This window comes from Hyla sarda, chromosome 5 (assembly GCF_029499605.1).
Source record: "Hyla sarda isolate aHylSar1 chromosome 5, aHylSar1.hap1, whole genome shotgun sequence".
In the NCBI taxonomy this organism is placed as follows: domain Eukaryota; kingdom Metazoa; phylum Chordata; class Amphibia; order Anura; family Hylidae; genus Hyla; species Hyla sarda.
In genome coordinates, this window is record NC_079193.1 from 215842735 (window position 1) to 215860342 (window position 17608).

The 17608-nt window shown below is 40.8% G+C and overlaps 1 protein-coding gene across 6 annotated transcripts in view; it reads left to right on the top strand.

Annotated features, from left to right (window-relative positions):
• RREB1 (ras responsive element binding protein 1) overlaps positions 1–17608 on the top strand; it is a 79997-nt gene that overhangs the window by 28558 nt on the left and 33831 nt on the right. For all 6 annotated transcript variants that reach the window (XM_056521101.1, XM_056521103.1, XM_056521102.1 and 3 more), the window contains one exon: positions 16706–16826. In XM_056521101.1, the coding sequence (XP_056377076.1) occupies positions 16706–16826 (121 nt within the window). The remainder of the gene's footprint in view (positions 1–16705; positions 16827–17608) is intronic.

Genomic DNA, 17608 nt, shown 5'->3' on the forward strand with positions numbered 1-17608 from the left:
CTATGCCCATCATTCTGTAGCACAGAAGCAGAGAGGCGGTAATCTTAACTCTTTATTGCCAGACACTTAAGTTAGTGGCATGGTTCTCCAGTCTGGGAACTACTAGTAGTTATTATTTATGTATGTATTTATTTATTTATTTATATTTCTTTTTTTTTTTTTTTTTTTTCTTTTAAGTCAATTCCTACAATTTTTTTTTATCTATCTCTTTATTTTTAAACTTTCTCAAATGAATACTTACACTGAAGTGTAAGAATTTAGGAGTAAATAGGGTGCCTACCGCTCATCATGTTGCATGGTAAAGTGTGGTAGGTAGATGTTTCAGATAAATAATGTCACTACATATGTTTTGTGACTGTTGTAGAATTCTTTGCAAACCTTGGCTGACATTGAGGTAGTGCGGCTCTGTGTTCTGCACCTCTACTCCATTATAGCATTTCATAGTTTACATATGATAGGAACATGAAGGCTAATGTGTCATTTTGCTATTGCCGTAAACATGCCATATATAGTGCATCGGCTGCTGGCTAGAATGTGCTGCTGAGAGCTGACCTATCCTGTGACAGAAGCATTCCTTGGCTCCCTCGCAGCCTGAGTAGGATGACCAGTTTGTGTGTGACATACAGCCATCTCCATGCTGCCCGAGCACATGGACGCCAAGGATCTGACTCTGAGGTCTTCCCATGTATTTAACCTCCTCTAGATGTGAGGCGGCCAACATTGTCTCTGAACTAGTTCTCCTTCTCTGCCATTCTCTTATTACAAACCTCATGTGACTTCCAAATGTTGGAAAAGCACATGACGCTGGTACCGTGTCCTATTTTATGCTGCAGATGAATGATGCTTTGGAAGGCTGCTTTGTTCTTTTTTAATTAATTAATTTATTTTTTCTTCCTGTTTCAGTCTAGTTTTGTATGATTGTTGCTGGATTATCAGATATTCTGGATTATTGGAAGGTTAGAGAAAACTATGGAGAAAGCTAATGCAGTTCATAAATTGGCACGGTCTTAAAGAATAATTATCTTTGTTGCCCATGGCAACCGATCACAGCGTTTCTATGGGCAACGAGATTTTTTTTTTTTTTAAAGGTGCTTTTAGACTTACTGAAAACATTTTTCACATTAGGACACTAGGACCAGGACCAGTGAGCCTCCAGCTGTTGCAAAACTCGTGTTTGGCCAGCCAAAGACTGTCTGGGCATGCTGGGAGTTGTAGTTTTTGCAACAGCTGGAGGCGCAATGGTTGGGACAGGCTACGTTCACAGGGCTGAATGTTTCCAGACAGACATTTTGCAGACAGCACAACAGAACGAATTCCCATGGCAGATTTTTCCACTGCAGAAATTCTGCCATGTGCACAGTGCAGCAGAATCCCATAGAAAACAATAAAACTCAGCTGCAATGGAATTTCCGAGCAGAATTTTTCCTGCCAGATTCTGCTTGGAAATTCCACTGTGTGAACGAGGCCAAACCCTATACTAGGGACAGAAATCCATAAATTCTAATACACGAATGAGAGACTGCTTTTCCATTGTGTAATTTATCATTAGTTTAATGCCCGGTGCGCCGATAGTACATAAACCATATGATGCACTGTCCTTTGTTCTATGCTGGAAAATAAATGCGACTTTTTTTTTTTCTTTTTTTTCGGTAAAGCTTGAAAGATGTGGATGAGACCATTCCTGCATATGGTGGCCGATGGCTAGATAGTTTTGCAAATAAAACTGTGGTAGAACTGCAAACCCTTGTGGCCGTGCGCAACTACATGTGAGCGTAGCTTTGTCTGTATAAGGCAACCACAGCCTACGAAATAATACTAGAGTGGATAAAGTGCTACCAAATTGTTGTGAACACAGCATTCTAGTGATTACAGGTTGGGTATTTTCATAGTTAGCACTTCTGTATTGAACTGCTCACAGCATTCTGTTAGGGAAGAGTCACATGAAGCTGATCCGCAACCTGTTTCCCGCAGCTGAAATCTGCTTGTGGAATATCGCAGCGGAAAATTTGCAAGCGGAATTTCAGCTAAGGATGTGCTACATGTGACCGCACCCTTAAGATGTAAACTCTATCCTTGTATTACACACCCAAAAAGATCTACTAGCACATCATTGTGAAACAATGACATCATCTATATAAAATAATATAAGCACCATACATGATATAAAATCACCTAAAAATAGATCCTGGGGTGGACCAAACACCTGCATAACAATAGTAGTAGTTCACACAGTATGTATAGGAGAGGAATATGTAACAAAGATAAAAAGGTAAGTAAAAGTCACAACCATTTCCTAGGTACATAATGCTAGTAAATTAGTAGCGTGGTGCAGTTGCCCATAGCAACCAATCAGATTGCTGCTTTCATTTTTCACAGGCCTCTTTTAAAAAAGAAAGAGAGTGAATCTGGTTGCTATGGGTAACTGTACCACTCTTTATCTATACAGGTTTTGATAAATCTTCTACCATAGCACTTAAAGGGGTCTTCCGCCCTTAGACATCTTATCCCCTATCCAAAGGCTAGGGAATAAGATGTCTGATCGCGGGGGTCCCGCTGCGGGAACCCCCGCGATCTCTCCTGCAGTGGGACCCCCGCGATCAGACATCTTATCCCTTATCCTTTGCATAGGGGATAAGATGTCTCTAGGGGCGGAGTACACCTATAATAGTTCCAGCTAAACCCTACATATGAAGTTCTAATACAGAAAGAAGAAACAAAATCCCACATATGCCAACAAAATGTGAACCCCGAACCTAAACGAACATATATGCCACTGTGTCCCCCCCCAGTTACCCACCAGTCCTCTAACATGTTTAGTCAGGCAGGCTTAGACTTGGAGTCAATCTAAGAATCTAGGAGCTAGTCATGGGATTTAGAGGATACGTGTGTCATGTAACTTCATGTAAGATAAATCTTTATTAATAAGATGGACACACAATGAAACACAATGGAATGCGCATTTGACTCTAGCAGATATTCCCATGACTTCTGTCACTCCTGGTCCAGCCAACTGAGGGAACTTAAGGATAGTGAGAGGAGCAGCGCTGTAATAAAGGCTTTGAGAGGCAGATGATGCGAGTGGACGGAGTGCTCCAGCTGTAAGTCATTACGTGCAGAATGGCGCTCTCAAGAAGACAAATGCTATCCTTGTTTTGAGCGCCTGTACTGTGCTGCACACTGCAGTCATCTTCCACACTGTGCATTCTTTGTACTATACACGTCCTGAATTGAATATCTAACATCACGGAGTGGATGGAATGGCGCAGCAGTGTCAGCATTGGCACACAGGATTATTAATATGGAGAATCACAATTTCTCCCATAAAAGGAATAGTTACGTTTTCTTCATGAACAATGGGGCAGATTTATTAATTATTGAATTTAGACATTAGGACCTCAGGTGAGATACTGTAGTGGTGCACACTGTGTAATAGACTTGGCGCATCCTGCCAGAAGTCAGTTTTTCACCAACTTTAAGTTAACCTACTTTAGACTAAATTTTTTCACCAAAATTGTACTTCCCATGATAAAGAGAGAGTCCATTGTAGTAAAAAAATATTAAAGGGATAGTCCAGGATTATAATATTGTGTAATAGGCTTCTATTATTTCTGTGCACTGCTTTGTGCCACTTTTATGCACAGGAACCACACTTGGAAGTCACATGGTTTCCAAGGGAATGTGGCTATGCTGCTGTGGGTGGTGGATAGCAGGGTGGAAGGGATTTACTGAAGAAATGCTATCTACCCACCTACTGCAGCATAGCCAACCCCCTGGAGATCATGTGACTTATGACATATAGGCCTAGATCTATCAAACTCTGTGAGAATAAAAATGGAGTCATTTTCCGACAGCAGCCAATCACCGTTCAGCTTTCACTTTACCAGAGCTCGTTAGCTGAGCTGTGATTGGTTGCTGTGGGAAAATCACTCCACTTTTTCTCTCATAAAGTTTGATACATTTTGGCCATTGTTTCTGACCTCCATGGAATGCTGATAATGGTCAAAGACAACAGTAAAATAAAGACTTGTACTTCAAGACTTCCGAAAGTGGTTCTCTTGCATGAAAACAGAACACGCGATGCACGGAGGTAATAGAAGCATATTACACAGTATCATACCTTGGGCTTAAAGGCTAAATAAAAAAATACCTGGAATTCCCCTTTTAATACATTTGGCAATTGTGTGAATTAGAATTGTGTACTTTATTTTTTCATTTTTTTATTTCACTTATTTTTATTTTTTCACTATGGATGCCTTTGTATGATGGATGCATCTTATGGGTACCAGCGTATGATGGATGCATCTTATGGGTACCAGCGTATGATGGATGCATCTTATGGGTACCAGCGTATGATGGATGCATCTTATGGGTACCAGCGTATGATGGATGCATCTTATGGGTACCAGCGTATGATGGATGCATCTTATGGGTACCAGCGTATGATGGATGCATCTTATGGGTACCAGCGTATGATGGATGCATCTTATGGGTACCAGCGTATGATGGATGCATCTTATGGGTACCAGCGTATGATGGATGCATCTTATGGGTACCAGCGTATGATGGATGCATCTTATGGGTACCAGCGTATGATGGATGCATCTTATGGGTACCAGCGTATGATGGATGCATCTTATGGGTACCAGCGTATGATGGATGCATCTTATGGGTACCAGCGTATGATGGATGCATCTTATGGGTACCAGCGTATGATGGATGCATCTTATGGGTACCAGCGTATGATGGATGCATCTTATGGGTACCAGCGTATGATGGATGCATCTTATGGGTACCAGCGTATGATGGATGCATCTTATGGGTACCAGCGTATGATGGATGCATCTTATGGGTACCAGCGTATGATGGATGCATCTTATGGGTACCAGCGTATGATGGATGCATCTTATGGGTACCAGCGTATGATGGATGCATCTTATGGGTACCAGCGTATGATGGATGCATCTTATGGGTACCAGCGTATGATGGATGCATCTTATGGGTACCAGCGTATGATGGATGCATCTTATGGGTACCAGCGTATGATGGATGCATCTTATGGGTACCAGCGTATGATGGATGCATCTTATGGGTACCAGCGTATGATGGATGCATCTTATGGGTACCAGCGTATGATGGATGCATCTTATGGGTACCAGCGTATGATGGATGCATCTTATGGGTACCAGCGTATGATGGATGCATCTTATGGGTACCAGCGTATGATGGATGCATCTTATGGGTACCAGCGTATGATGGATGCATCTTATGGGTACCAGCGTATGATGGATGCATCTTATGGGTACCAGCGTATGATGGATGCATCTTATGGGTACCAGCGTATGAAGGAGGCATCTTATGGGTACCAATGTATTATGGATGCATCTTATGGGTACCAGCGTATGAAGGAGGCATCTTTTGGGTACCAGCGTATGATGGGTGCATCTTATAGGGGTACCAGTGTATGATGGGTGCATCTTATGGGTACCAGCATATGATGGGTGCATCGTATGGGTACCAGCGTCTGATGGGTGCATCTTATGGGTACCAATGTATGTATGATGGTTACATCTGAGTGGTATTTGTCACATCTGGGAGCTTTCATGAATGCAGCATAAAAATGGCCTTACAGTAAGGTAATGAAAATTATTATTATTATTTTTTTTTCTATGTACATTTTGATTTAGAGATACTTGAAAGTTGTCTTGACACAGTTGAGAGTTGTAGTTTTGCAACAGCTGGAGGCTTCCTAATTGGGAAACACTGACCTAAACACACATCCTTGAGAATGAGAAGTTTGATGCTGGTTTAAGAGCGAAGATACAAGTGCTTTCTTTTATTTTCAGCATTTATATACATGTATTTCAAATGTTTCAAATGTGTACCATATGAACGGCACCATGAATTTCCCATTGAAATCAATGGGAGAGCGTTTTTGGCTGGATATTCTGCTGGTTTACATGTAAAGGTTTGTGTGAACATAGCCTTATAGTGTTACTTTCTTTATTTAGTTTGCATATTCTTAACTCCTGTTAAATTGTTCCACAAGGCTTACGTACAGTGCAGTATGAAGGGTTGATATACATCACTTGGGTCAGGCATGGTAATGAAACATACTTGCTCTCTCTACTAATATCTAATTGTATTAAAGGGGTTCCCTCTCCAATCTATGCTGCCCTATGTAAGAGGTGCTATGTAAAAATGAATAGTATTTTCTGATCAGTACTGTCAGCCAGTCAGTAGTAGAGCAGACTTGTTACCTTACATAAAGGAGCCCAATATGATGACAAATCTGCTTTAAGCATCTTGTCTTCCACCCAATGCATTTCTATGCGTCTGTAGACGTTGGTCCCATCTTTCATGTTTGGCTTTGTGATTATAGAGAAAAAATACAACATTTAGTTGATCACTAAAGCAGAAATGTGTCTGTACATGACAGATGCCTCATCAAGAAGGAATTGTCTACATTCCATGGTCCTTCTATACATGATAAGCATCTGTGATGGTGTATTAACCCTGAGGTTTCCACAGTTCATGTAGTGTTGATGTAGTTGAGTCCATTTTGTTTATATTTATTTATTTAGTGTTTTGAGGCTATAAGTATAATCCTAAAAGGTAAGCATATATAGGGCTTTTGAATGTATAACTTCAAAAAGTCTTTGACTACACGTAGATGTAGTGTTAGGCCTGGGCTACACATAAATGTATTGTAGTGTTAGGCATACGACTTTTGAATGTATACCTCTCAAGGTACTGATCTGAGGAAGGGGGTGGCTCCCACGAAACGCGTCATCTCTTATTGTACATTGTTTTTTATTTTTTTACTTCAATAAACCACTCTAGTATTTTGAAATATCTCTGGTCTGGACGTTACTACTTATTGGAACAGCAGTGCCATCCAAAGAATTATTTTCCTCTGCCTTCACCTACCTGTCAAAAAGTATTTTGTTACACATAGATGTACTGTAGTGTTAGGCCTGGGCTACACACAGATGTCTTGTAGTGTTAGGCCTGGGCTACTATTAGATGTATTGTAGTGTTAGGCCTGGGCTACTATTAGATGTATTGTAGTGTTAGGCCTGGACTACTATTAGATGTATTGTAGTGTTAGGCCTGGGCTACTATTAGATGTATTGTAGTGTTAGGCCTGGGCTACTATTAGATGTATTGTAGTGTTAGGCCTGGGCTACTATTAGATGTACTGTAGTGTTAGGCCTGGGCTACTATTAGATGTATTGTAGTGTTAGGCCTGGGCTACACACAGATGTATTGTAGTGTTAGGCCTGGGCTACACATAGATGTATTGTAGTGTCAGGCCTGGGCTACTATTAGATGTATTGTAGTGTTAGGCCTGGGCTACACATAGATGTCTTGTAGTGTTAGGCCTGGGCTACACATAGATGCATTGTAGTGTCAGGCCTAGGCTACTATTAGATGTCTTGTAGTGTTAGGCCTGGGCTACTATTAGATGTATTGTAGTGTCAGGCCTGGGCTACTATTAGATGTATTGTAGTGTTAGGCCTGGGCTACACATAGATGTCTTGTAGTGTTAGGCCTGGGCTACACATAGATGTATTGTAGTGTTAGGCCTGGACTACTATTAGATGTATTGTAGTGTTAGGCCTGGGCTACTATTAGATGTATTGTAGTGTTAGGCCTGGGCTACTATTAGATGTATTGTAGTGTTAGGCCTGGGCTACTATTAGATGTACTGTAGTGTTAGGCCTGGGCTACTATTAGATGTATTGTAGTGTTAGGCCTGGGCTACACACAGATGTATTGTAGTGTTAGGCCTGGGCTACACATAGATGTCTTGTAGTGTTAGGCCTGGGCTACTATTAGATGTATTGTAGTGTTAGGCCTGGGCTACACATAGATGTCTTGTAGTGTTAGGCCTGGGCTACACATAGATGTCTTGTAGTGTTAGGCCTGGGCTACTATTAGATGTATTGTAGTGTCAGGCCTGGGCTACTACTAGATGTATTGTAGTGGTAGGCCTGGACTACCCTTAGATGTATTGTAGTGTCAGGCCTGGGCTACTATTAGATGTATTGTAGTGTTAGGCCTGGGCTACACATAGATGTCTTGTAGTGTTAGGCCTGGGCTACACATAGATGCATTGTAGTGTCAGGCCTAGGCTACTATTAGATGTCTTGTAGTGTTAGGCCTGGGCTACTATTAGATGTATTGTAGTGTCAGGCCTGGGCTACTACTAGATGTATTGTAGTGGTAGGCCTGGACTACCCTTAGATGTATTGTAGTGTCAGGCCTGGGCTACTATTAGATGTATTGTAGTGTTAGGCCTGGGCTACACATAGATGTCTTGTAGTGTTAGGCCTGGGCTACACATAGATGCATTGTAGTGTCAGGCCTAGGCTACTATTAGATGTCTTGTAGTGTTAGGCCTGGGCTACTATTAGATGTATTGTAGTGTCAGGCCTGGGCTACTATTAGATGTATTGTAGTGTTAGGCCTGGGCTACACATAGATGTCTTGTAGTGTTAGGCCTGGGCTACACATAGATGTATTGTAGTGTTAGGCCTGGACTACTATTAGATGTATTGTAGTGTTAGGCCTGGGCTACTATTAGATGTATTGTAGTGTTAGGCCTGGGCTACTATTAGATGTATTGTAGTGTTAGGCCTGGGCTACTATTAGATGTACTGTAGTGTTAGGCCTGGGCTACTATTAGATGTATTGTAGTGTTAGGCCTGGGCTACACACAGATGTATTGTAGTGTTAGGCCTGGGCTACACATAGATGTCTTGTAGTGTTAGGCCTGGGCTACTATTAGATGTATTGTAGTGTTAGGCCTGGGCTACACATAGATGTCTTGTAGTGTTAGGCCTGGGCTACACATAGATGTCTTGTAGTGTTAGGCCTGGGCTACTATTAGATGTATTGTAGTGTCAGGCCTGGGCTACTACTAGATGTATTGTAGTGGTAGGCCTGGACTACCCTTAGATGTATTGTAGTGTCAGGCCTGGGCTACTATTAGATGTATTGTAGTGTTAGGCCTGGGCTACACATAGATGTCTTGTAGTGTTAGGCCTGGGCTACACATAGATGCATTGTAGTGTCAGGCCTAGGCTACTATTAGATGTCTTGTAGTGTTAGGCCTGGGCTACTATTAGATGTATTGTAGTGTCAGGCCTGGGCTACTACTAGATGTATTGTAGTGGTAGGCCTGGACTACCCTTAGATGTATTGTAGTGTCAGGCCTGGGCTACTATTAGATGTATTGTAGTGTTAGGCCTGGGCTACACATAGATGTCTTGTAGTGTTAGGCCTGGGCTACACATAGATGCATTGTAGTGTCAGGCCTAGGCTACTATTAGATGTCTTGTAGTGTTAGGCCTGGGCTACTATTAGATGTATTGTAGTGTCAGGCCTGGGCTACTATTAGATGTATTGTAGTGTTAGGCCTGGGCTACACATAGATGTCTTGTAGTGTTAGGCCTGGGCTACACATAGATGTATTGTAGTGTTAGGCCTGGACTACTATTAGATGTATTGTAGTGTTAGGCCTGGGCTACTATTAGATGTATTGTAGTGTTAGGCCTGGCTTAGCCTAGGCTTTTGTGGTTTACGTTATGGTCTAGGCTACATATAGATGTATTGAAGGGTTACTGATTGATTTTAGGGGACAGCTGCAATCATACCATAGCACACAACTCCAGTGTATTCCGTCAGACTGCAGCTGTAGAATAGATATTAAAAGTCATTCAGTAGCTGCCGTCCCATTCACTCGGGGGGACAACGGACCCCCATTTTTATGATCAGTGGTAGTCCCAGTGGTCGGATCCCTGTCGATCAGGGCTAAGGTGTATAAGGTGATGTTTAAATCTTGGGATAACCCCTTTAAGCAGGTGAACAATAAGAATGATCTGCCCTGACGTCTCATAGACATGCATGATTGCCTGATTTTTAAAAAGTATTCAGCTATATTATTTTTCATAGCATATCTTAAAGAAGCTGTGAATAGTCAGGGCAGTTTACAGAGAATGGATGACATTGTGAGGGGAATCAGGATCCAATGTCTGTTTCTACACAGCTGCAGTAACCTCTGTGCTTTACGTTTCTGTGTGCAAACAATACGCTTTGCATTGGGGGAGGGAAGGATGCAGCCGGTTTATCAGTTGGAGGTGTTAAGTGGTACAGTCTCAGGCACTGCTCTGCTGCCCAGGAAGCTGTTGTCTTGATGCTTCCTGATGATGCTGGAGGGTTTGTTTGAGTATAGTGTTACACTTGGATCCATTGTTCCTTCTATACAATCCACACTTTTCTATTTGTAATCGGTCCCCTCCTCTGTCCCCAGTGGTAGGGAATTGGATTGTCAGTTTATTGGGTCTTCCATAAAGCCAAGCAGATTTGGCGACTAGTAGATATGCCATTGTTTCCCAACCAGGGTGCCTCCAGCTGTTGCAAAACTACAACTCCCAGCATGCCCGGACAGCCGAAGGCTGTCCGGGCATGCTGGGAGTTGACGTTTTGCAACAGCTGGAGGCACCCTGGTTGAGAAACACTGAGATATCCACTATTCATGGTTTCTAAAAAGTACTTTTTATAATGTGTAGCCTCTATTCACTTTCTGGATCACATAATTATGTGGCCATAAGTTTTCTGACCTCCAAGCATCAGGCTGCTGAAAAGGCTTCTGGGAAGATCTTCCCTTGGGCACTGTTCCAAAGCTCTAAGCAGTAATATTTAAACCAGCTGAACAGACCAAAGAGTAGCAGCATGGTTCACAGCAGCAGGAAATTCATCTCCTAAACAGTGTATAGCAGCGGCACCAAGAGCGGATTGTCCTGTTCCCTCCTCCTGCACGCAGGACACTCGCATATAAAAGACGCCACTGATCTCTACCTTATGTGTATGTTGTATGCACTTCAGAGTCCTTTCATATGCGCTAATGTACAAAACATCACAATTTGTCTGCTATTATCAATTATAATAATAATAATCATTTTATTATGTTACTTTATCTTTTAGCAATTTTTGTCTCTTTATAAAGCGAGAAAAATATTTTGAGACATGTACAACTCAGTGGCCCTCATTTACTATTGCAAACCCGACATGTTTTGTCAGGTTGTGTGCCAGCTTCTGCGCCAGAACTTGCGCCAGAATAAAATAAAAAAAAAATAAAAAAACCTGACTAGGGGTGGGTTCACACCACGATTTTGCTATATGGTTTCGGCATACTGTTAAAAAAAAAAAACCGTATACAACCGCACAGAAAACCGTGCCCATAGACTTCCCATTCAAAACCGTATGCACCATATTGTATACGGTTGTCTCCGTTTTTCAAACCACACGGTTTTTAACTTTATTTTTTTTTTCTGGACAGAAAACCGTGGCCTACCACGGTTTTTGGTCCAGGTGAAAAAAACATATTAAACCGTGTATGTTGTTTTTTTTTAACATGGGAGTCAATGGGAACCGTACAGAACTGTATGTGCGTGCGGTTCCATCCAGTTTTCACCATACGGTTTTTGACTTTCCACATTTTTTTTTTCTTGAAATTTCAATCAAACAAGTGAAACTTTGTTCAGAATGGAGTGAAAAGTTCAAAACGTATACGTTTTTTTTCTTAAAAAACTGATGCAACTGGACATAATTTTTCAACCGTATACAGATAAAAATTTCTACACACGTTTTGATACAGTTAAGACAGGTTTTGAGGAATCCGTTTTTATTTTTTTTTTATTTTTTTATCAAAAACCTGATACAGGAACCGTATAGCCAAATGGAGGTGTGAACCCACCCTAACTCTCCATTTTACTAAGAGAACCCGGAAATGGGGCATGTCTGTTGTGGAAAGGGGGCGTGGTCACCAAAAGGGGTGTGTTCCTGACATTTTCACCAAAACCAAACTAAAGTTTCCACAGAAAATGTGGTGGGAAACTCGACAGATCAGAGCATGTGTGTGTAAAAAAAAAAAAATAAAAAAAAAAATAAAAAAAAAAAAAAAATTATAAATAAAAAATGAATGAATAAATAAATAAAAAAATAGGAATTGTGGAAAACATAGGGAAACCTTAGTAAATACCGTGGAAAAAAGAATTGTAGGGAATTAAAACCCACAAAGAAACCTACACAACACTCTTAGTAAATCAGGGCCACTGTGTTGCACCTTTCCTGGCGTGTACTCACAAGGATGCAGTTTTTCTACACTGTTTGACATTGATAACATTTTTCTACTGGCATCCGAAGTTATCTTATCCTAAGTGATACCAGAATGTGGCATGGCAACATTCTTATATAGCGCCATCTAGGTGACACATTTGTAGCATGTGCTCAAAGATCATGCATCCACCAAAGTCGATTGAAACTAATGAAAACTACAGTGTATAGTAATATCATGGGATGAGAGCCCTAGGATCTATTAGGAATAGGGGGCAGGTACAAGAGCTAAGTAGGAAGAGTCTTAAAGGGGTTGTCCAGGATCAGAAAAACATGACTGCTTCCTTTAAGAAACAGTAGCACTCTAGTTGGTATTGTAGCTCATTTGCATTGAAGTGAATAGATGAGTTGTAATGCCACATACAACCCGAGGACACGTGTGGTGCTGTGTAGTGTTTGTTTTTTGTTTTTGTTTTTTTAAATGTTTTGGCTAACCTTCTTTAACTTAGAAACTGCATTGTTGTCTGCCGTAACAACCAAATTGTCATGTACATGTTCACATTTGTTGGTATTATCATTGGGGGCTGTTTGTTGTTGTTGTTATTACTTTGTTACAAGGTCTATTTGTTGTTGTTATTATTACTTTGTTACAAGGTCTGTTGTGATAATACATCCATTTAACTATTTGCAGGTAGTTTTTCATCTGGTTTAGGATTGGCCGTTTGCACTCCTTTTCATTGTTCTAGTTAGATGGAGCAGTTTTGGTGTTTTACTTCTGGAAATTCTTATTAGTGACTGTAATTATGTGGAACATTCTGTCAGATTATAGGCCAAAGAGATCTCTTTGTAAATGAACGGAGCTCTGTGATTGGCCAGTGTGCAGGGTGTTAATCTCCCCAGAGTGCACTGGTTTTCACACATTCCACAAGAGAACAGCACTGCTAAGTAAAGGAAAGCACTTGTATCAAGGAAACTAGTTGTAAGAACGCAGGCCAGTGCACTGTAGTCCTCATTGAGGCGTGGCATAGAAACAGGTCTCCTTCATTCATTGCTTTTACCTTCTTTATCCTCTTACGTGTATACCTTCCCCTTTTAGCAGTTTTGCCTTGTCCTTTTACACAGATTTAGTTGACAGAACCTTTGATCGATTTCATGGCTGGGAAGGGAAATCTATACCTGGTGCCACGGAGGTTTTGTTTCATAGAAAGGATTGTAGCTTTGGTGCTATATAATAATCAATAGTAGGTAATGGTGTACCCTTGTGACTAGTGTGCACCTCCTGTACTAGGATGGGCTCCCTTATCTCTTATGAGAAGGGTTGGGTTCTGCTTTACAAGGCTACACAAGGAAAGCATCAGCAGAGGCAGAGCTGCTCTAGGTTTACACAGGCAATTGCTTCATCCCCATATAATCATTAGCTCTTACCGTAGAGAATACAAGGCAAAGTACACGGAGCCCTGTGCCCCATCCATACTTTGTGCAAAGTTATTCTTGAGCGTTTTCTATACATAGAATCAATTGTACAGGACCTTTCAGAGCAAATACTGTTACACATCACGGGCATAACAGTAGTCGACCTCTCTTTAGTAAGCTAAGGGAGCATAAAAGACAGCAAATGAATGTACTCCATACATATTGCTGGACAGTATTGTGTAATGGGATTATCTGATAGCTGATTTCTTCCAAAAACAGAACCGCACTTGTCCTCAGCTTGTGTGCGGTATTACAACTCGGCTCCATTTACTTCAATGAAGTTTAGCTGCAATGCCAGACATGAACAGAGGCCAAGCGTGGCGCTGCTCCTGATAGAAATCGCTATGTTTTTCTACTCCTGGATAACCCATTTAATTACCATGGTACCGATTTGTGTCCTACTTATTGCACTTTTACAGTAAGGTAGTGATTTCAGGGTGTGTATATTCACATGAGCATTCAAGACCATGCAGGTTTTATCGCATGTTACATTTCGCCCTGGAGGTTACCTATTAAGAGAGCATGACATCTTGCTTTACACATCTGGAGTACAGACTGCTACTTACCATCGCATCCTTAAAAGGTTTCTAGTGAAGTTGGTGTTTTGTTATCAGCACTGCATATGTAGACTACATGTAGTTATAGGGAGAAGTTCTAACTTGCAGGATGAAAGCTAAATAAACCCAGCATGGTCGGCCCTGACATTAGGTTTCTCTTAAAGTCTTAGTCTTCTTTTGATACTTCTTATTTGTCTGTTCCACGGTCCCTCAGTGATCTGTTGTAGGGGAACCTGACAACACATTTTAAACTTCCCCTGTGCTGCCTCCACAGGAGAAAAGAGGCATTACATGGTCTCCATTAAAATTAATAAGCTGGTTCTATTAACCATGAATATGTGGTGTCTTTGAAGGAGAACAGGAGACACTTGTGTTTCTAGCTGCCCTTTCCTCTTTAAATTCTGGAGACCTCATAAGTTTAGAAACCTTGTTTTCAAGTACCTTGAGAACTTTTTAAAACCTTTTAAATTACTATGTCACAAATTAAATGACATGCATAGATTTAATGGTCTGCTTATACACGGGGCCATTATTGGCCCAATGAATGCCCCATGTAAAAGGCCCATGATGAGCAAACGCCCGTTCCTTGGCTGATCACATCTTCTATGCGGGTATGAGAGTCATCACTCTGCTGCCTTCCTCTTTTATTTTCTGAACTTTGACGAGGAATGTGCTCTAGCATCCTCAGGCACTCACATGACAAAACCAGAAGTACTGCATTTATCTGTCGCTGTCACAGATCTGGTGTTTAGAACATCATTTATTTGCTAAAGACATCCATTATTTTATCTTGATGAAAAACGTTCTCATTGTACACAAGAAATTTGCTCATGGGGGTGCAGGATTTTTTTAAATGAAGGTTGCGTGCCTCCATAAGACTTTTGGGGCCTTAACTTGGGGGGGGGGGGGGGGTGCTTTCTGCAGAGAATGAACTAAATAGATGTGGATCACAGGGTTTGTTAATGAATGAGTCTGTATGACACATTACATATATATACCCTGGTCAGCCATAACATTAAAACCACTAACAGGTGAAGTGAAAAACATGGATGAAATTGTTACATTGTCACCTCTCAAGTGTTGACACACTGCATTTGAAAAGATTTCGGTCCCTTTGACTTTTCAGATCTTGTTGAGGCAATGGGCTAAAATGAAGAAGAAGAAAAAAAGTTTACCCCATAATTTTGCACTCAATACCACATAATGACAAAGTGATTACAGAATTTTAAAATGTTTTTCAAAATTATTAAAAAGGAAAAACAAAAATTTGGCTTGAACAAAAGGATCATGACTCTATGAAATTTGGCTCTGGGGTTTCCCATTTCTCTTGATCATCTGAGATGTTTTTACACCTTGATTGGAGTCGCCTGTCGGAAATTCAGTTGATTTGGATGTAATTTAGAAAGACACACCCCTGAGGATAGGCCATCAGTGAAAAGGTCCAATTAAATTCCTTTAAGGCTAGGTTTCCACTTGTTGTTGTTGTGTTGTTTGTTTTTTTTTTATTAGCAAAAGCGCCAATAATAACACCCATTCTGGCACATGGCAAAGCTTCACAAAAAAATATTTTTACAATTACATGGGCCCTATGCATTTTTAATATTGACAGCTACATTGTTATGTCCACGCCGCTCACATAAATTGGTCCCTGATTGAAAATATAATAATAAATATTTCGTTCTAAAAAATATAGATTTTGTTCCCTACAATTTTGTCCATCCTACTGCATTATTATTATCAATTTATTTATGTATTTATTTTTTTTTTTTAATACCCAACAAAATTCTAAAACAAAGAAAAAAAAAAAAGCCAAAGGGGTTAAAATGCAGGAAAAAAAATGCTAAAACGCAGGAAATATCGTGGCAGTTTTTCTGGTGTTTTTTGTAATAAAAAGGTCTTGTGGAGTACATGCCTTGATGGTCAGAACTTTTTAATATTGTTTGTTACCCTCACAGCGATAAGACAGGTGACTTTGATGTTGTGACTGATTGATGTACATATATAAAGCAATATGTACTGAGCACGTGGACATACCAATTGGGATAGATTTCTTAATTTTAGGAAAGTAGAGGAGGCCCCCCTAGAGACAAATCCCGCTGCAAATGGTCTTGTAGCATTTAGAAATCTAAATCTGGGTCCATTTTAAGTTAACCTAGAAAGGTAAATGTCTTGTGAAAAAAATGTAGCAACTTGTTGGCCACTAGAGATGAGCGAAGTTACTGTGAATCGATTCGTCACAAACTTCTCGGCTCGGCAGTTGCTGACTTTGGCTCCGGTGGGCTGGAAAAGGTGGATACAGTCCTAGAAGAGAGTCTCCAGCCCACCGGAGCACCTGAAAGCTGGACTAATTTATGCAGGCTAAAGTCATCAACTGCCGAGCTGAGAAGTTTGTGACTAATCGAATCACTGTAACTTCGCTCATCTCTTTTGGCCACATAATATTTCGGAAATACCAGAATAAATATTGGTAGTAATCAAAGACTGCTATAACTTGTTCTTTCACATCTTGAATGGCTCATTGCAATGTATTGACTTTCTTGTTTTTCCCTCCACAGGCTGCAGTGTATTGGTGCCCAGCTGGAGGAGGAATTGAAGGGATGCTGCCAGCTAGCTTTTCAACCGGGCCCTGCCAGATCCAGCCTTTCCAGCAGCCAGGGAGCAGCCTGGTTGTTAAAGGTCAGTTGGAAAACACTTCCTGTAGAACTTCCCTAATCCATGATGTCATCTTCTCCTTTAGATCTATCTACTTCTCTCATTTGACAGCATCCTTCAGGCTCTCATTCTATAAACTGTCACCGGAAAAGAATCTTTCGTTTTGCTATGTAACTGGTTGGAGCACCTTGGCATACTTGGGCAATGACCCACATTGTGGCAGTCTCTGGTTGTGTCCTGCTGAATAATCGGCTCCATCAGTCTATGATGAGCATGTACACATAGTACATTTATTCTAATCACACTTGTGTAATGACAGGAACACTATAACACCTTATTTGCAAAGATGAAAAAATTGTGTGGTCGAATATTAAAGGGGTATTCCAGGCCAAAACTTTGTTTTATATATCAACTGGCTCCGGAAAGTTAAACAGATTTGTAAATTACTTCTATTAAAAAATCTTAATCCTTCCAATAGTTATTAGCTTCTGAAGTTGAGTTGTTGTTTTCTGTCTAACTGCTCTCTGATGACTCACGTCCCGGGAGCTGTGCAGTTCCTATGGGGATATTCTCCCATCATGCACAGCTCCCGGGACGTGACATCATCATTGAGCAGTTAGACAGAAAACTTCAGAAGCTAATAACTATTGGAAGGATTAAGATTTTTTAATAGAAGTGATTTACAAATCTGTTTAACTTTCCAGAGCCAGTTGATATATATAAAAAAAGGTTTTGCCTGGAATACCCCTTTTAAAGCCATGTTCACAATTTGCTGATACATTGCACATGTAGGTTGGCATCCTGCC